This window comes from Natator depressus, chromosome 13 (assembly GCF_965152275.1).
Source record: "Natator depressus isolate rNatDep1 chromosome 13, rNatDep2.hap1, whole genome shotgun sequence".
Classification (NCBI taxonomy): domain Eukaryota; kingdom Metazoa; phylum Chordata; order Testudines; family Cheloniidae; genus Natator; species Natator depressus.
This window is the reverse complement of record NC_134246.1, coordinates 2,492,170-2,512,003: the sequence shown is the minus strand read 5'-3', so window position 1 is coordinate 2,512,003 and position 19,834 is coordinate 2,492,170. Positions and strand designations below refer to the sequence as shown.

Here is a 19,834-nt window from a genome sequence, read left to right as displayed (position 1 = left end):
CAGGCCTCGGGGCGCTCTGGTCCGCTGATGGGCGAAGCCCCCAAACTGGGAGAGCGCCCCCAGCCTCCAGCCTGCCACAGCGTCTGCCCCTCGGCCCCGGGACCGGTGGGGCGAGGGGAAGCGGGCGGACGAAGGAGCGGGGAAGGGGGGATGCAGGAGGAATGAATGAATAACCGCCCGCCCGAGTGGGGCGGGACCCCAGCTCTTCCCCGCCCGCCTCTGCCTCCTCCTCGCCCGGCGGCCCCATCCGGACAGGCTCCGGCTGCTGCTGCCGTGGGAGTGGGGGGGGGGTAACTCGAAGAGGGGAGGTGGGTTTGCAGAGGGGGCGTCCAGCACGGGGTCCTCCCCTCCTCTAGCCCCCTCCCTTCCACCCCCGCCCCTCCTCTAGCCCCTCTCCAGCCCCCTCTCCTCCACCCCCTCCATCGCTCCCCCCTCCCCGCCCCAGCCCGCCCTCCCTCCGGAAGTCTCTCCCTCTCCCTCCTTTCTCCTCCTCTCCCCCAACATGGCCGCGAAGTCGGATGGAGCCGGGGCCGCCGCGGCCGTGCGCATGGAGCCGGGCGCGGAGGGCGGCGGCGGCGGGGGCAGCCTGCCGGGCGGGGCGGGCCGCGGGGGCGCGGGGCCCGGGCCGGCCGCCCCGCCGGCGCCCCGCGCCTACAGCCTGCTGGACTGCTGCTGGGTGCTGGGCGCCCTGCTCGTCTTCTTCTCGGACGGGGCCAGCGACCTGTGGCTGGCGGCCGATTACTACCTGCGGCGCCAGCGCTGGTGGTTCGGCCTCACGCTGCTCTTCGCGCTGCTGCCCTCGCTGGTGGTGCAGCTGCTCAGCTTCCGCTGGTTCGTGTACGACCACACGGCGCCCCGAGCCCCCGGGGCCGCCCCGGCCGCCGCCCCGCCGGCGCCGGCCGCCAGCACCAAGGACAGCGGCGGCCCCAAGGACAGCGGCCGGCCCGGCTCCGCGCGCCTCTCGCCGGCCCCGGCCCCGGCCCCCGGCGCCCCCCGGACCCGGGGCTGCTGCCGCCTCTGCATCTGGATCCTGCAGTCCCTCATCCACCTCCTGCAGCTGGGACAGGTCTGGAGGTAGGGGCGGGCCCCGGGGGGGGGGCGGAAGGGGGGGCTGGCTCCGGGCCCCGGGGAGCCGGGGAGGGGCTGGCTCCGGGCCTGCGGAGGGCGGTGGGGGCCTGGCTCCGGGGGGCGGAGGGGGGGCAGGCTCCGGGCCTCGGGGGCGCGGAGGGGGGGGCTGGCTCCGGGCCCCGCTCCACTGCAGAGCCAGGGGAATTCCGCTGAGGCAGGGCCGGAGCAGGCTGGGGAGCTGGGGGGTGGAAGGGGAGCCTGGGCTCCCGCCCCCCTTCCAGCGGCAGCTCGGCCAGTTCAACCGGGAGCGGGGAGTCCGGGGGAGCATGGATGGATCTGCCCCTTGGCCCGGCGAATTCACCTAGGACAACCCCGGAGCCGTGTCTAGAGCTGCAGCACAGACGGGGTCTGCCCAGCCCAACCCAGGCCTGGGGCTTTAACGAGTCTCTTTCTCCACCCTGCCTCTGGAAATGGCAGGGGAAGGGGGTCCAGGACACAGGGATCTCTCCCAGCCTTGCTCCCCACACCCCTCGCACTGCCCCTGGAACTCAGCAGCCAGGCCTGGGGGTAGGAGCCCTCCAGAGGCTCTGGGGAGCAGTGGAAGGGAGCTGGGTGTAGCCTGAATTTCCCTGAGGACCTGGGAGGGGGATCTGCCCCCACCACCTGCTCTGTCCAGATGGGGAGTTTGCAGCCTGCCTTTGGACTTGTCCTTTGAACAGTTCTGCAGCTGGACATCAGCCAGCAATTGGGGTGAGGGCCCATCCCTGCCCCTCAGGCCCAGCAGCCCATCACCCACCTTCCCCTAGGACCTGCCTACTCCAAGTCCTCACCCCCAGATCTCATGCTTCTAATTTCCAAAGCTTTAGAGGCAGTCCTGTCCTCAGCTACACCCATCTCCACCCCGGGGTGGGACGTGGCCCCAGCTGCTTGTCTGGAACAGATGCGCTCGAGCAGGAAAAAGAAAAGGAGTACTTGTGGCACCTTAGAGACTAACCAATTTATTTGAGCATAAGCATAAGCTTTCGTGATGCATCCAATGCAGTGAGCTGTAGCTCACGAAAGCTTATGCTCAAATAAATTGGTTAGTCTCTAAGGTGCCATAAGTACTCCTTTTCTTTTTGCGAATACAGACTAACACAGCTGTTACTCTGAAACCTGTCATAGAGCAGGAAAGGGTCTCTTCTGTAATCAGAACCCTGAGATCAACAGTTCATGAGCTGCGAGTAGGGGGCATCTGGTCCCCTGAGGCTGAAGCACACGACCAGCGTGAAGTGGGGAAGGTGATGGAGACTGGGGCTGCTTCCCCTTGGGTGTGTGTCTTGGGGTTATTATATAAGCTCCCTCCGGTGAGCCCCATCCATTCAGGAAGAGAGGAGAGTCCTGGGCAAACTGGAGCCGGGAGGAAGGGAAAGCCCTGGGCCGAGACAGGCTTTGAGGGCTAAATGTAACTGATGTGCCATGGGGGTGCTTTACCTAAACCCCAGTGATGGGGAAGGCAGCACTGGGCTGGGGGCTGTTTTGAAATATTACATTTATGGAGCCTTTTCATGGCATGAGGAAACAGGTACCAGATAAAAAGGCACCAGACAGCTGACAGGATCACCCCTACCCAGCAACCCCCCCCCGGTTTATAATGCATGTGTGTGGACGCCAGCCAAGCTGCTAGCCCCTCGTGAAGGTGTGAACGTGGTGTCCTTCTGGTCCCTGTAACAAGGGACCACAGCGAGCAGTCCGCGGCTAAAGGGCTGCACCATTCTAATCCACTCACCCCTTCAGTCAGAAACTGAACAGCTCAGCCTTGGTTCCCTGCAGGGCCTGATCCTGTGAGGTGCTGAGAGCATCTGGCAGGGTGCTGGATGCCTTTGGCTCAGATCAGGGTCCCATTCTGTGCCCGCACCCATGGAAGTCAGTGGTGTCACATAGAACGTGCAGGAGTGGGGTACCATTGGAGCCATCGCACATCCAGCCTCTCCCCTTCCTTTGTCCCTGTCCTCTGGCATTTCATTCCTCTGCTCCCCACCGAAACAGCTGGGACCAGGTCCATGTGAGCAGGATGAGAGACAGCACAGACAGGCACTCACCAGAGGTCAGCTCCACTGCCCGCATCTCCACGGGCTCTCCAGGGCTCTGAGCTGATCATTTACTGGCATGCCTCTTTCCCGGGGCCAGGCTATTGAGCTTCCCTTTCTCTTCTCCACCCCAGACAGCCTGCAACACTCTCTTTCAGAGTCACAGAGCCACAGGCAGACAGTGCGAAGGAGCTAGGCCTCTGCAACAGAGCTGATTTGTAGAGACGTTAATGCTGGGAGAGAAAGGGGAGACCGTGGCAAATTTCTGAAAAAAATGCAACTAGCAACTGAGGACTTTGGATCAGGTTTTGACGCAATTCCCACCTTGTATTTCTGTTTTCTGTGGCCTTGTTTGTCCCAGCATATCTGTGTGGAGGCATTTGTCTGTTACTCTTCCCATGATCAGGTAGCATAAGGGTTCTCAAACTTTTCCGCAGTATAGAACGCATCTTAATAGTGAGATTGTCTGTCCCTTCTCATTCATGACTGCACAGACCGGCTGCTACTCTGAAACCTGCCTTCGTGCCCATTCTGATCCCAGCCCCGTGGCATCTGCAGCAAGTGCTTACAAGGAAAAGCGATATTAGGGAAATCTGTTGTGTAAAAACTGTCTTTAATGTGCTGTAGCAGCTGGAGATGTGGAGGAGAGCCAGCACCTTGGGACCAGCCAGCTGTCTACAGACTGTTAGCAAGTGGACCATGGCCCACCAGTGCTCCATGGGTCACAGTTTGAGAATGGCTCAGCTACAATTACATTGTAGTCATTGGTTAATTTTTATTTATTTATTTATTTTTGCTCCTGGTTCTATAAATAATCTGACCCCCTGATCTGTTATGGTGTGGTAGGGTTTTAAGCCAATTAAAGTGGTAGCTCTCAGAACTGATCTCCTGGACATGTTGGGCTCAAATTGCAGATCAGTCTCTTTCTAAGCTTGGGATTTGTTACTTGCGCCCATTACCAGTTACATGCAGTTTACTAAACTCATTAGTGAGGCTGGATTCGGTGCAGGTGGATGTGACAGTTTCTAGGGGTTGAATTATTGCTGTGTTAACTGTGCACGTGAAGAGAAGACTTTTCCTTGAGCTTCTTTGTCAGTGGGGGCCTGGCCCTGGCCCTATTGGACTGGGGCCTTTTGCGTATCACAACTTACTTTCAGTCAATGTATTTACAAGCCTGAGGCCCAGCTTCACTTTTGTGAGAACAATTTGCACCTGCAGAATTTGCCCCTGCATTTTTGGCACCTGCAAAATGAATTTCAGCACAAGCCTAGATCCGCAGTTGGGTACTTAGAGCTGCTAATGCTGCACTTTGTCCTGCAGCTGAACTGTTGGCGTAAAAGTGAAGGCGCAAGTTTTGTGGGTGCAAACTGTATCTGCCCATGTGCCTAATAATTGTGTCCTTGCTATAGAGCACTCGTGTTTCTGTTACCTTGATTTAAAGCTACTGTAGCAATCCATTAAAGTCCACTGTAATCAGCCCATTCACAATAAACATGCAAAATCATTCTTGTGGTATCCCCTAGAGACGGTATCAGTTGCATGAGAGTGAACATGTGCAATCTATTCTGACTACCCGCAGGCGAGGGTACAAATGCTGGGAAATGTGCCTTAACATTGGACCAGTTCCGGGCTTCCATAATTATGAATGGTCAGAAGAGGGATAGTTCCTTGCATGCAGATTTCCAGCCCAGTCTTAAATGCTCTTCCTAGCTAGTAAAGCACAGGCATGCTCAGTTTGGGGATAGTCAGATGCAATCAGCACACCATTAGCAGCCTGGATCAGGCTGTGTTTCATCCTGTGTCTCATGCTGATGAGATTTCTCAGTTTACAAATTCCTACCCACTTTGCTTGCAAAAGGTCAAAACTATCTTCTCTAAATGGAGAAATATCAAAGAGAAAGAAAGTCCTTTGGGGACTGTTCTCCCCTTGACACGCTTGCCTGCCTCCCATTAGCGTTAATAGGAGCATGTGCACATGCCAAGGGGACAGCCTTCTCCGGTCTGTGCACATCACGCAATGTATTTGCATTTGGTATTCATTCCTCTCTGTCTTGTAATGTCTTTGCTCAGAAAAGCTCGGCTTGGATGTGGCATCTGTTTGCCCAGTCATGTTCTACTTCCACCCAGTTTCACATCTGGTTTGGTTGAGGCACAGCGGGGCCACATGATTTCCCAGAGGTCACACAATAGCTCAGAGGTCATTCGCTGGCTCTGCCCGAATGATTAATATTAACTCTACTTGGCATTTCTATATCACCTTCCATCCAAGGATCTCAGTGTGCTTTGGAGACATTTCATTAGGTCTCCATGTGCATCCGATCTTATCATTATCCCCATTTAAATTGGGGGATAGCAAGGAGAAATGACTTGCTGTGATAATACAGAAAAGCAAGGCCCCAATTCCTGAAACTGGATTCACATGGCCCCCAGCAGGGCCCCATTGACTTCTGCAGACCCCTGTTTGGGTGCAAGAGTCTGCCTGGGTGGATCCAGCTGCATAGTTATGGCCTGGGTTTGTGGCAGAGCTGGATACGGAATGGAGATTGGCTGATTTCTAATCCTGTGTCTTTAGCCACAGGATTCCCCTGGGAACACAGGGCCCTCCTGTTTGCCAGGCCTTTGCTCTAAGCACTCAAACAAGCAGGGATTCCTTTGATTCCCTAATTACACCATTTTCTTGGATATAAACTGGGCCTATTAAAGAACAACTTGTATTGAAATCAGCCAATTCCCCTGTTGTCTCTTTTGGGTCCCACCTGTTTCTCCTTGGCAGTGCACTGGGCTTTTCAGGGTATGATCCTGGGTTTTTCAGAGCATGAGCTGGAACACCCAGTGGCTGTGGGTCCTCACCTGGGATTTGAAGAAGTGTTGGGGGTGGGTGGGAAAGGAAGGCCTTCAAGCCTTTAATCAATGCATTGATGTGACGTCATTCAGACTGTGCCACATGGAGATCTTTCTAATTATTTCACTTTGCAAGATGTATAATGGATTAAAATGGCTGCAACTGAAAAGCAATTTCCTCCTTGTTTAAATACAGGATTACGGAATAATATCCCAAATTACCTTTTAGGAAAATTGTACTCTGTATCAATTACTTTTAGATCAGTGGGTCTCTCTTGTTTTTTCATCTCAGGATAATGATTAATGAATTTAGTTACAACTGGGGCTAGGCTGATTTTTTTTTTTTTTGGTTTCAACACTTGAAAATTGGAGTCAGTAATTGGAACAAGTTAAGGACAGAGCTGGCTGGCAAAGGAGCGGAGGAGATGCTGGTATTGTTTTGGATTATTTATATCACTCTGAACAAGGTTAATAATGAGGGTCTTTAGCTGGCTACTTGCTGTGCGGCTTGTCTCTGGGTGATGCTTGCAAATGAGAATGTGCATTTCAACAGGTTTATTCTGGAGGCGCGAGGTTTAACGTGACACACCAACAATTGAAGGGCTAACTGTGCTTGTGACAATAAACCAAGCCTTTCAACACACTCTTCAGAGAAGAGCTGCTGTCCAAACCCTTTCTATTAATTTTTACACTGGTGTTCCTTGGATTTTTTTTAATCTGAAGAAGGCAGTAATTAGCTCTAATAGCCTTCTCTGTAGATTTCTGCTTGATCATCAGTTTTTGAAAATTAAATGATTTTTTGTAATTGATTTCTTATTTCTCATGCAGCTGCCACTGTGTTTGGTTCATAAAAACCTAGCCATGCCCTGTCAGTGCAAGAGAGAATATTTTTCTGAGTTGAAACATAAACTGTATGATCAAATGCATAACAAATAAGAATCAGCATTTCATTCTCGCAAGTTGATGGGAGATGAAATCTTGTTTTAATGAGATCCATGGAACTGACAGAATGATGGGAGAATAATTGTGCCCTGCAATGAAAACAGAGGGCGGGGGAGGGAGGGAGGCAGGGTCACTTGTTGAATCCTTGAAGAGTTGGAGATTGTATTAGCAGATGTGCATATTTTGTGCTTCCTTATCCCTCCCCTTTCCCTTTGTTCCAGTAATGAACTGTGCACAGCAGCTGCTGGCTGCACGGAGGGGAAGACACTGCCATAGGGTTTGTGTGCATGTCAGGCCATTGTGCATTGCAGACAGCAGTGTCATTGCAATGACAAGCCCAATTAGTGAGTTTGATTACATCAAGAGGATAAGGTCACTGGTGTCTGGGCTCCCTTGCACAGACCTGGGAGGGGGACTCCCTGTGGATCCAGACTGCCTATGCCCTAAGGACAAGGGGAGCAGAGAGCTCTGAAATGCTTCAGCTGAGTGGGCTTCTGGAAGCCTGTGGCTCGCATCACTGCAATTGTGGGCTGTGCTTTCGCTGCCTTGTGTGTAGTCCCACAGTTGGGGGCTTTGCTTTGTTCACCCCTCCTCCTAGTACTTGACAGCTACCTCTCCTCCCTGCTGGGATCCTCCCACCTGAGGGCTCAGCCCTCCGTAGCCCCACAAAGGCAAGCACCCCAGTGCAAGGGATTATGAATTTACTATGTTTGTACAGCTCCTACCACAGCAGGCCCTGGGCTCTGACTAACAAGGCTGGTGGACACTACGGTAATCCCACACCCCCTGCAGCTGCTCACACCTCTTCCCTATGCCCCTCTCGCCCCAAAGCACAAAGGACAAAGCACACGCTGTTCCAGCACTTGTCCCTTCACACAGGCCAGCTCTGAGGGCAGCCTCGGAGGCTGAGAGTCTGTCTGTGTATCTGTCCATCCCATCCACTCCTCTCACTCCTTAGTGTGCAGGGACTGATAGCAGGGTGCCCTGCCGCACTGGGCAGACAAATGGGCATGGTCCCTGCCCCGAAGAGATGAGTCTGTCTGGGGAGCATAGAGAGCAAGTCTGCCCTGGATGGGTTATGACCTGCTAGGTCCTTTTCATCGCTCTCTAGCCTCTGTGATGCCGTGAGAGCTGGGGCTAATTAGGCCTGGTCTACGCTACGCAGGTCGACATAAGTCTCCTTCCATCAACGTACTTGTGCCCGTGTCTACACCGTGTCACCCGCTGTCCTACGTGTTCCATTAGGGCCACGCAGCAAACCCCGACCAACCTGCTGAGGTCCTCGCAGTGCGAGTGTAGACACTGCTTGACCTGTGTCGACCTAGCAGTCCTCCAACAGCTGACCCACAATGCCCCATTCCCTGCATCAGTGACCGCTCTGGTCACAATGGTGAACGCCACTGCTCAGTGGTCACAGAGAGTAGACGCCACCCCCAGAACTCCCCCAAGTATTTTTGAAATGCCGTTTCCTGATTGTCCAGCGTGGCGAGCACAATTAGCAGGTTTCCCTGGCCATGTGCAACTGCCCGTGCCAGCTCCGCGCCCCAGCCGCACTCCTGCCTGGCCTAGACAGGAGGTATTGGATCTCCCGGCCCCGGGGTGCGGGGGAGAAGAGGCTGAGCGACGGACAAGCCGCAGAAACATGGACATCTATGAACAGCTCGCACCAGCGATGCAGGCAAAAGGGGTCGGATAAGGATCAGCAGCAGTGCCACAGGACAGCAAAGGACCTGAGGCAGGCGTACCACCGGGCCAGGGCGGCCAAAAACCGATCTGATGCTGAGCCTCAGACCTGCCACTTTTACAGCAAGCTGCAGGCCATACTTGGCAGAGACCCCACCAGCACCTGGCAGGCCATTGTGGATACCTCTCGAGACCCTGAGACACAGACCCCTGCCTGGAACAGCGAGGAGCAGGAGGAGGGAGACGTGGCAGGCGGTCCAGCCATGCCACGAGCCAAGACCTGTTGGAGACTCCACCAGTCTCCAGCCAGTCCCGCCAGCCGAGGACGGATGAGACTGATGAAGGGGAAGAGACCAGGGTAAATGACTGCATGCATTTTTCCTTACAGTGTTTAAATTTAAAGATGGTGCCTGGCCTGTTCCCAAGCTAACAAGACCCAGGAATCAACTTCTCACGGTTTTACTCATGTGTGAGAAGAGACAGAAGCACAACAAACAGAGGCCGAGCTGCCATGTGCTTTTCATTCACCTGCGGGGTTAGGCTAGGGGGCCATGTGGAGCAGTTCGTTTGTGCACATATGGCCCTTGTATCCTCCCGAGAGATCTCAATGAAACTTTCCTGGAGATATTCTGCAATCATAACGCGAAGGCTTCTAGGGACAGCTGCCTTATTTCTTCCTCTGCGGTAGCCAGTAGGACACTTTCCCATGCCACTCTGCCATGAGTTTGGCTAGCACGATTGCAGTAAATAGGCAGTGGCCTCTAGGTCCGGCCGGCTTCGGGACGCAAGTAGCAGCTGAGCTCTCTGGGCTTTTGTTATCCTTCAGAGTGAGATATCAGCTAAAATCCCCACCACCTGTGGAAAATAGCGCCAGTATTCAGTGCCAGGGCCCTGTACTCCTACCCATGGAATAGGGGCTGAAATTTGATTGTTTCATGCAACCGAAGTTCCTTTCCCCCACCCAAAGCTGAAGTGGCGATAAGTGGCATGTCTTATTACAAGCTTGTCTGAGAACAAGGGAAGGGAGTTTTAAAACTTCTCTTTCCCTTTCCGTTATGACTGTAAATCCTGTGAGGCATCTGTCAGTTTTTATCAGCTGCTGCAGGCTTGAGGGATGCCCCCTCCACACCCACAGAACGCCTGGCCCTAAAGAGGAGGAGCAAGAAGACGACTAAGGAGGATGTGTTCAGCGAGATCCTGCATCAGACCACAAACAAAGGGCCTGGAGGGCCACCATGGCAGACGTTATGGAGAAGAAAAGAGCAGACAGGAGAAAGGCCCAGGAATCCCAGCAGTGAAAGGAGATGCAGATGCACCAGGACATCAGAGGTCTTCTCGGGCAGCAAACCCAAATGCTGAAGACCCTGGCTGGCCTACAGGTCCAGCCATCCCCGACTCCCCACCCTTTGCAGCCCTTGGAGAACTCCCTGGTAGCAGGTCCTTACACCCCCCGACATTCCATGTGGCATCACGGGTTGCATCCTTATTCTGACCGCTTCACATGGTGGGACAGCAAAGAAAACCCCGGTGTCACATACATTGGCCTGTGGGAACCACAGCTGGCATATGCCTGGCCACAATGGGCTACATGTGTGCACTGAAATGGACAGAAATGTTTGTTTGCTGCCTTTCCAAGTGTAAAGTTCCAGTCCATCAGTTTACATGAGAGGTTTCTAGTGCATCGCCTGTGGGGTTTGGTCTTTTTCTTTCGTTCGTTCATTTGTTCTTGACGTTTGATCACTCAGTAAAGTTCCATTGTTGAAGAAAGTGATGGAGTCTACAGACGGCACTAACCCAGGGCAAGGCAGGGGGGGCCTGTCCCTGAGCAGCTGCAGGACATGCTCCAGGTGGAGGAACAGATTGAAAGGGCACTGGCAGGCCAGGGGAAGGAGCTACAGGCTGCACCAGGAGGTGAGGCTGACACCTGGAGCTGTGAGAGGAGGGATTACAGTTTTGTTAAGCCTACAGTGGACACTGTGATCCAGATCTCCTCGCTGCTCCTCCCGTTTGGGAGTTGGAAACTCACAAGAGCCTGTGAAGAACGGGACATTGTCCTACAGGCAGATGAAGTGGATACACCTAAATCTCTGTCCAGGCCCCAAATGAGGGAGCCACAGCCTGGTAGAAAGCGACCCGGGGGGAGTATAATTTGCAGGGCTGGGCAAAAACTGGTCCAGACACTGTAAGGCCCCACTAGGGCCCTGGTTCAGGACCTGGTGAGGTGGGTGGTCCTGGGTCCCCTTACCTTGCTTCGCTGCACCTACCCCATGACAGACCCCTCAGGAGAGTGGAAGGGACACTCAGGGAGATTGAGGCCCACCACATACTACCCAGCCAGGACCCCCTCTAGAAGCACCAGGCCGAAAAGATCTGTGCAGCCACTGCTTGACCACTAGGCCAGCTGGCTATCAGACTGACACTCCTTCCCCCTCCGGAGAACAGAATTATCTTTATTCATTCCCAGTCCGTATTGCAGGCTGCCCGGCAGCACGCGAAGCACCCAGTGCTTGCAGATACACAGCAAGCACCACGCGCCAGCTGGTATAAATGCACAGCAAGCTCTGCAAGGTGCCTAGCAGCCCCCGGAGCTTCAGCCCCAGACAACGCTCCAGCACAGAACACGACCGAGGCTGACCGTCCAAATGCTTCTTCAGAGCCTCCCGCACCCAGAGAGCCCATGCATGAGCCTGAGCACCTGTCCCCATTGCAGTCAGTGGGAGTCTTTCCATTGACTGTAATAGGGTCAGTTGGCTCAGAGGCTGCAGCAGACACCATCACCGCTGTGCGTGGTCTGGTCACTAGGCGTGACTAAGCGTATGGATTATGTTCAGCCCCCGGCGGCTCTGAGCCCGTCTGGCCTGCTCACCCTTAGGCCGGACATGCGGGTCAGTTGTTCAGTCCCAAAGCAGTAACGTTATAGAGTGACTTTCTTTCCTGGCCATTTATTTGGTGGTGGAAGGCAAAGGGCCAGACCCTCAGGCCCTGATGGAGCCACAGAATAGAGCAGAGCTGGGGCGGCTCTGCGGCCCACTGGGCTACGAATGGAGGGATCTCCGCCACAGAGCTGCGTTCCAGGGGGTCTCCCCGTATCTGAGCAGGGAGCATGCCTGGGGGCATGGCACTGGCAGAGCAGGGGAGGGGCAAGGACACCTGTTTTGTCCATCTATGTATTTATACCATGTCCCTCACAATGAGAGCTGAACTCCTGCGGAATGGCTGTTAGATCTGTGGCTCCGTGGATCTCCTGGGAAACACCCCCACCTCCCCCTGGGGGAGAAGAGGAGGGAGGAATCACAAAGTACGAAGTGAGCCATTCCTCCAGGCCCCCCTCGTACGAGCCCCGAGAGTCGGGCAGCATGCTGGGCAGATGCAGATGCGGCTCGCAGCTGTGACAAACTGCAGCCACAGGCAGTGCGTGATTGATACACCGTGGTGGTCGCACCGTTCATCTCCAAGCAGCAGCTGCAGCAGCCTCTCCCTCTGCTCTTAACAAGGTGGTGAGTGACGTGGACAATGGATGCAGAGGGGATTTCGCCTCTGATCCAGAGAAGGAAGTACTCAGCTCCCTCCTGTCTGCTGGATTGCAGCGTGGCGTGCTCTGCCCAGTGCTCGGTGAGCGGCTTTTAAAAGATTTATTTGGGACCCCCAAACCTGATCCTGCTTTGGAGACCCGGGATCAAGTCACTGGCTCCTCCAGCCACACCATCCTTCCAGCCCTTGCCTCTGTCACCAGCGCGCGGAATAACGCCCGACGCAGAACTGCAACAAGCAGTTTTGATGCAAGATGACAAATAACACAACAGAGCTGGAGTGCTGGGGCTTGGGCTGGCGGCTCTACCTGGAAAGCCGAGGGCCTGAGTCTGATCTCATGTCAGCTACTTTTACCCCAGCATCACTTCATTGCTTTCCGTGCAGTTACTCCTGACTTATACCTGAGCGAGTGAGACTAGAGGACAGTCCTGAGTCTTCTCAGGAGGCTGTGTGCCGTTGTTCTGACTGAAGATCGGGGGGAAAGGAGCTGGCACAGGAAGCGGGAGCTGGGAACGGTGCAGCCTGGTAGCCAGTGTTCACGGTTGTCCTTCGCATTACAATGGGCTGAGTAGATTTGGAACAGATGGTATCCAGCTCCTTGTCCTTGCCAGAGCCCAGAGCAGTGAGCTGAGCTCATGCCCTGTCAGCCCTCTCCTACTCTGCCAGCCGCCCCAGGCTTCCCTCTTCACTCCTCAGATTGTGCAAGAGAGAGCTGGGCAATGGGAGGCAAAAGAGCAGTGGGGCTTCCCTGTGCTGAGCTTTCAGATCCTGAAACAGCAGATTGTGTAGCTGGCACTTGCAGAGAGAGAGGTGTGGGCTGAACCAGGAACTCCTGGCACGATCTCCCTCTGTGGCCTTGGGCAAGGCCGGACAGTGCTTTGTGCCTCAGTTTCCCCAGCTGCAGAACAGGGGTAATCCTACCTTGGGGCAGGGGGGGACTTAGGGTTTGTAAAGTGCTGTGAAGAGGAAAAATGCTAAATGCAGTTAAAGGTGGGTTGAGTGTTACGTTATTTGTATTTTATGGTTAGAACCCCCCAGTTCTCCATCAGGACAGGAGGGTCAGGGATTTTCAGAAGCATGCAGCAAACATATTCACACTTGGCTCGAAAATGGGCCCTTGCTTCTCCTCAGAGGAAAAGCCACTGTTGTGGCTGGGTGTTCAAATCCCTTTGGTGCTGTGAGCTGAACTTGGACTCCTCACTTGAGAGGGGATCCCAGGAAATACAAGAGGACTTTGCCCTGTTTTCTCCCTTGCCCAGATACACCATGGGCCCTGAGATCCCAGGACTTGCACATGTGCTTAACTACTGCAGGTGGCTAAGGCTTTGCCAGGTTGGGGCCTGGTGGAGGAAGCATCTCCTGTCTGCGAGGGAGCACTGAGTTGTGAGTGGCACAAAATGCTAGAATTAGCAGCTCCTTCAGTGCTGCATATTAAAGCCTCCTTTTTACACTAATGCAAACAAACAAATTGGTGCCGGGGAGCCTGGCTGCAGGGTCCCAGGCCGGCACACAGCAGTAATTGGCAAATAATGAAACTGGAATTGAACTATTAAAATCACATTATTTGCTGACACTAATGTTTTGTTCGGTTGCCAATGCTCTGAAGGTCCTTTTGTGACTCTCAGCAGGAGAGACTCGTAACTATCTCACAAAGAGAGGGGGGCTGGGAAATAAGAAAATTAGGCCATTAAAGTAACTCCTAAGGGCTCTATCCCGAGCCACCACTTGAGAATGAGACTGAGCCGGAAAAATGGCCTTTTGTCCTCGCACTCCGTTGAGAGGCTTCACTGACTGCAGGAGTCGCTGCTGAGAGCTTTTCTCCACCGGCCACGGGGCTGGGAGCTCGGAGTCCAACACGCTAGCGAGCGAGCGAGCAATTTTGGCATCTTTTCAGGACCTTCTGCAAGGCACTGCGTAACCGTCTATGTGTCGCACTGGGAATTAACCCTTTCACGCAGGAGATGCCAGCCACTGGTGGAGACCAAGAATTGTTCATCTCCCCTGGCTGATGCTTAAGCTTGTCCTTCGCCACCTCAGGGCCTGATCCTGCCAGGTGCTGAATGTCCTGGGGGCCTAATGACTTCAGGGAGAGATGAGAACATTCAGCCCCACATGGGGACACAGCCTTTATGCCGAGCCTCTCTGATGGGACGTAGCCTGTTGCTGCTCATCAGGTCCTGGCCCTCTGTGCCAGCTTTAGCTTCCTGGCCCAGGGTGACTGGCCCCTTTAAGGGGAGATGGGGCTAGCCCCACTTGTGCCATAATTAATTAGCCTCAGAGGGTGGGGCTAAAGGAGGTCAGCTGGTGCTTTAATAAACACTTGGTTCTTATAAAAGGACTGAGCATGAACTCAATGTGGGGTGGAGCCACAGGAAGTGGGCAGCAGGCTGGTCTGCTCACTCGCTCCTGTAAGAGGCCCTGAGCCAGGGTTCAGGAGAAGGTGATCCAGGGGAACCAGTCTGTAGACTGAGTCCTCAATAGAGGAGAGACTGAGAGGTGGCCCAGAAGGGAGCTGGGCATGCTGCCCAGAGGGTGGGCTGAAGAAAAGCCCATGCAGGGCAGTAGAATGTTTTGTTTGTTGGGACATTTTAAGTGGACTCCTGTTACCCTGGAAGGGGTTAACTTCATTTTGTGACTTTCTTGGAGTGTGTCCAGCACTGACCTGGCTGTGTGGAGTTTCTTTATCAGGGCTGCTTAATAGGGAAACTGAGGCAGTGCTGCAGAGCCATCCCTGGTCATGAGGGGTGCTTGGGAAGCAGCTGACCTTGTTGCAGACTGGGATGGTGGGGTGGGGTGGGGTTGGGCTGGGGTGGGAGGGGCCTGTGCTCCTGAGGAGGCTAGGGCAAGCACAGTTGAATGGAAGGAGGCAAATGCTGGCTGGTGCGGATGAAATCTTCATGGGGTAGCTGACCTGCAAAGACTGGGGCCATTAATGTAAAGCCCAAGACAGCACGATCTCAAGGCCAGTCCCGCATCTCCTTACCTGCCTCCTCCTTTACCTTGGCAGGGAGTCCTGCTGCTTTCTCTTCAGCTTGTGCATCCACTTAGTGCTGGCTGTGGCCACTTGTCTCGGAGCCCAGGCTCCCTGTGCCCCCTGCTGCCATGCGGGAGGAAGGCACCTGTCTGGAGAGCCTGGCCGCTCTCTCCCCAGGTCTCCTTGTCGCTCTCCTTTCCCAGCCATGGGCAAAGCCTCTCTCAGGTGAGGAGCTGCGTGGGCAGGCTCTTCTCTGCAGCAGAGCGAGAGGGGCAGAAAGACCTTGAGGTAAACCCCTCTCTGCTCTTCTGCTTTCATTCACTCCCAGGAGCTGCCTGCTGCAGTCCCACCTCTCCAGCAGCCTCCACAGGTGCCTCTGACTCTGGGGGTGCTGTTGGGGAGCTAGTGAGCAGGGTTAGCAATAAGGACTCCAAGGGACCAGTTCTCCCCCTGCAAAATGCAAGTTAATCCCAGTGAAGTCAGCAGGCAGTTTGTATCCTGCAGGGCGCTGATCAGACCCTGCGGTTCTGTGTGACCTTGGGCAAGGCCATCCCCCCACTTTCTGGACCTCCATTTCCCCACCTGTAAAATGGGGCCATTATCTTTGAAAACTCATGGTGATCGGGGGAGGTCCCGGACGACTGGAAAAAGGCTAATGTAGTGCCCATCTTTAAAAAAGGGAAGAAGGAGGATCCTGGGAACTACAGGCCAGTCAGCCTCACCTCAGTCCCTGGAAAAATCATGGAGCAGGTCCTCAAGGAATCAATTCTGAAGCACTTAGAGGAGAGGAAAGTGATCAGGAACAGTCAGCATGGATTCACCAAGGGCAAGTCATGCCTGACTAATCTAATTGCCTTCTATGATGAGATAAAACTGGCTCTGTAGATGAGGGGAAAGCAGTGAACATGTTGTTCCTTGACTTTAGCAAAGCTTTTGACATGGTCTCCCACAGTATTCTTGCCAACAAGTTAAATGGATGAATGGACTATGAGGTAGATAGAAAGCTGGCTAGATTGTCGGGCTCAACGGGCAGTGATCAATGGCTCCATGTCTAGTTGGCAGCCGGTATCAAGCAGTGCCCCAAGGGTCTGTCCTTGGGCCGGTTTTCTTCAGTATCTTCATTAATGATCTGGAGGATGGTGTGGATTGCACCCTCAGCAAGTTTGCAGATGACACTAAACTGGGAGGAGAGGTAGATATGTTGGAGGGTAGGGATGGGATACAGAGGGACCTAGACAAATTGGAGGATTGGGCCAAAAGAAATCTGATGAGGTTCAACAAGGACAAGTGCAGAGTCCTGCTCTTAGGACGGAAGAATCCCATGCACCGCTACAGACTAGGGACCGAATGGCTAGGCAGCAGTTCTGCAGAAAAGGACCGAGGGGTTACAGTGGATGAGAAGCTGGATATGAGTCAACAGTGTGCCGTTGTTGCCAAGAAGGCCAATGGCATTTTGGGATGTATAAGTAGGGGCATTGCTAGCAGATCGAGGGACGTGATCGTTCCCCTCTATTCGACTCTGGTGAGGCCTCATCTGGAGTACTGTGTCCAGTTTTGGGCCCCACACGACAAGAAAGATGTGAAAAAATTGGAAAGCGTCCAGCAGAGGGCAACAAAAATGATTAGGGGACTGGAACATGTGATTTATGAGGAGAGGCTGAGGGAACTGGGATTGTTTAGTTTGTGGAAGAGAAGAATGAGGGGGGATTTGATAGCTGCTTTCAACTACCTGAAAGGGGGTTCCAGAGAGGATGGCTCTAGACTGTTCTCAGTGGTAGCAGATGACGGAACAAGGAGTAATGGTCTCAAGTTGCAGTGGGGGAGGTTTAGGTTGGATACTAGGAAAAACTTTTTCACGAGGAGGGTGTTGAAGCAGTGGAATGGGTTCCCTAGGGAGGTGGTGGAATCTTCTTCCTTAGAAGTTTTTAAGGTCAGGCTTGACTAAGCCCTGGCTGGGATGATTTAGTTGGGATTGGTCCTGCTTTGAGCAGGGGGTTGGACTAGATGACCTCCTGAGGTCCCTTCCAACCCTGATATTCTATGATTCTATGACAGTGATACTGGCTTTTTTGGGGTGTACTGAGGCTCGGTTAATCTCTCGAGTGCTTGGAGATCCCAGATGGAAGGGGCTGGTGCAGAGCTGATGGTGTGAATAGGCTAAATACTGCTGTCCTCTTACTCAAGCCCCTTTTGACTCCGGCAGAGCTCCCCTGACTGCGATGAGAGTTGTGCCAAGTAAAAACTCAGTGAGGGCCTCAGGCTGTGGCTGGTTCTTATGAGCTGGTACATGGGGTGGGGAAGTGGAGCAGGTACTCGGCTATGTTCTTTCACCAGGCGCACACGTAGAATCGTAGAATCATAGAATATCAGGGTTGGAAGGGACCCCAGAAGGTCATCTAGTCCAACCCCCTGCTTGAAGCAGGACCAATTCCCAGTTAAATCATCCCAGCCAGGGCTTTGTCAAGCCTGACCTTAAAAACCTCTAAGGAAGGAGATTCTACCACCTCCCTAGGTAACGCATTCCAGTGTTTCACCACCCTCTTAGTGAAAAAGTTTTTCCTAATATCCAATCTAAACCTCCCCCATTGCAACTTGAGACCATTACTCCTCGTTCTGTCATCTGCTACCATTGAGAACAGTCTAGAGCCATCCTCTTTGGAACCCCCTTTCAGGTAGTTGAAAGCAGCTATCAAATCCCCCCTCATTCTTCTCTTCTGCAGACTAAACAATCCCAGCTCCCTCAGCCTCTCTTCATAAGTCATGTGCTCTAGACCCCTAATAATTTTTGTTGCCCTTCGCTGGACTCTCTCCAATTTATCCACATCCTTCTTGTAGTGTGGGGCCCAAAACTGGACACAGTACTCCAGATGAGGCCTCACCAGTGTCGAATAGAGGGGAACGATCACGTCCCTCGATCTGCTCGCTATGCCCCTACTTATACATCCCAAAATGCCATTGGCCTTCTTGGCAACAAGGGCACACTGTTGACTCATATCCAGCTTCTCGTCCACTGTCACCCCTAGGTCCTTTTCCGCAGAACTGCTGCCTAGCCATTCGGTCCCTAGTCTGTAGCGGTGCATTGGATTCTTCCATCCTAAGTGCAGGACCCTGCACTTATCCTTATTGAACCTCATCAGATTTCTTTTGGCCCAATCCTCCAATTTGTCTAGGTCCTTCTGTATCCTATCCCTCCCCTCCAGCGTATCTACCACTCCTCCCAGTTTAGTATCATCTGCAAATTTGCTGAGAGTGCAATCCACACCATCCTCCAGATCATTTATGAAGATATTGAACAAAACCGGCCCCAGGACCGACCCCTGGGGCACTCCACTTGACACCGGCTGCCAACTAGACATGGAGCCATTGATCACTACCCATTGAGCCCGACAATCTAGCCAGCTTTCTACCCACCTTATAGTGCATTCATCCAGCCCATACTTCCTTAACTTGCTGACAAGAATACTGTGGGAGACCGTGTCAAAAGCTTTGCTAAAGTCAAGAAACAATACATCCACTGCTTTCCCCTCATCTACAGAGCCAGTTTTATCTCATCATAGAAGGCGATTAGATTAGTCAGGCATGACTTGCCCTTGGTGAATCCATGCTGACTGTTCCTGATCACTTTCCTCTCATGTAAGTGCTTCAGGATTGATTCTTTGAGGACCTGCTCCATGATTTTTCCAGGGACTGAGGTGAGGCTGACTGGCCTGTAGTTCCCAGGATCCTCCTTCTTCCCTTTTTTAAAGATTGGCACTACATTAGCCTTTTTCCAGTCATCCGGGACTTCCCCCGTTCGCCACGACTTTTCAAAGATAATGGCCAAGGGCTCTGCAATCACAGCCGCCAATTCCTTCAGCACTCTCGGATGTAACTCGTCCGGCCCCATGGACTTGTGCACGTCCAGCTTTTCTAAATAGTCCCTAACCACCTCTATCTCCACAGAGGGCTGGCCATCTCTTCCCCATTCTGTGATGCCCAGCGCAGCAGTCTGGGAGCTGACCTTGTTAGTGAAAACAGAGGCAAAAAAAGCATTGAGTACATTAGCTTTTTCCACATCCTCTGTCACTAGGTTGCCTCCCTCATTCAGTAAGGGGCCCACACTTTCCTTGGCTTTCTTCTTGTTGCCAACATACCTGAAGAAACCCTTCTTGTTACTCTTGACATCTCTTGCTAGCTGCAGCTCCAGGTGCGATTTGGCCCTCCTGATATCTTTCCTACATGCCCGAGCAATATTTTTATACTCTTCCCTGGTCATATGTCCAACCTTCCACTTCTTGTAAGCTTCTTTTTTATGTTTAAGATCCGCTAGGATTTCACCATTAAGCCAAGCTGGTCGCCTGCCATATTTACTATTCTTTCGACTCATCGGGATGGTTTGTCCCTGTAACCTCAACAGGGATTCCTTGAAATACAGCCAGCTCTCCTGGACTCCCTTCCCCTTCATGTTAGTCCCCCAGGGGATCCTGGCCATCTGTTCCCTGAGGGAGTCGAAGTCTGCTTTCCTGAAGTCCAGGGTCCGTATCCTGCTGCTTACCTTTCTTCCCTGCGTCAGGATCCTGAACTCAACCATCTCATGGTCACTGCCTCCCAGATTCCCATCCACTTTTGCTTCCCCCACTAATTCTACCCGGTTTGTGAGCAGCAGGTCAAGAAAAGCTCCCCCCCTAGTTGGCTCCCCTAGCACTTGCGCCAGGAAATTGTCCCCTACGCTTTCCAAAAACTTCCT

General features: G+C 53.4%; 1 protein-coding gene across 1 annotated transcript in view; it reads left to right on the top strand.

Moving 5' to 3' along the window:
* Window positions 1-502: 502 nt before the first annotated feature.
* The window catches only part of XKR7 (XK related 7), a 34,356-nt gene continuing 15,024 nt past the window's right edge, over window positions 503-19,834 (top strand). Inside the window, exon 1 of the mRNA XM_074969532.1 lies at window positions 503-1,074. Coding sequence (XP_074825633.1) covers window positions 503-1,074 — 572 coding nt within the window. The remainder of the gene's footprint in view (window positions 1,075-19,834) is intronic.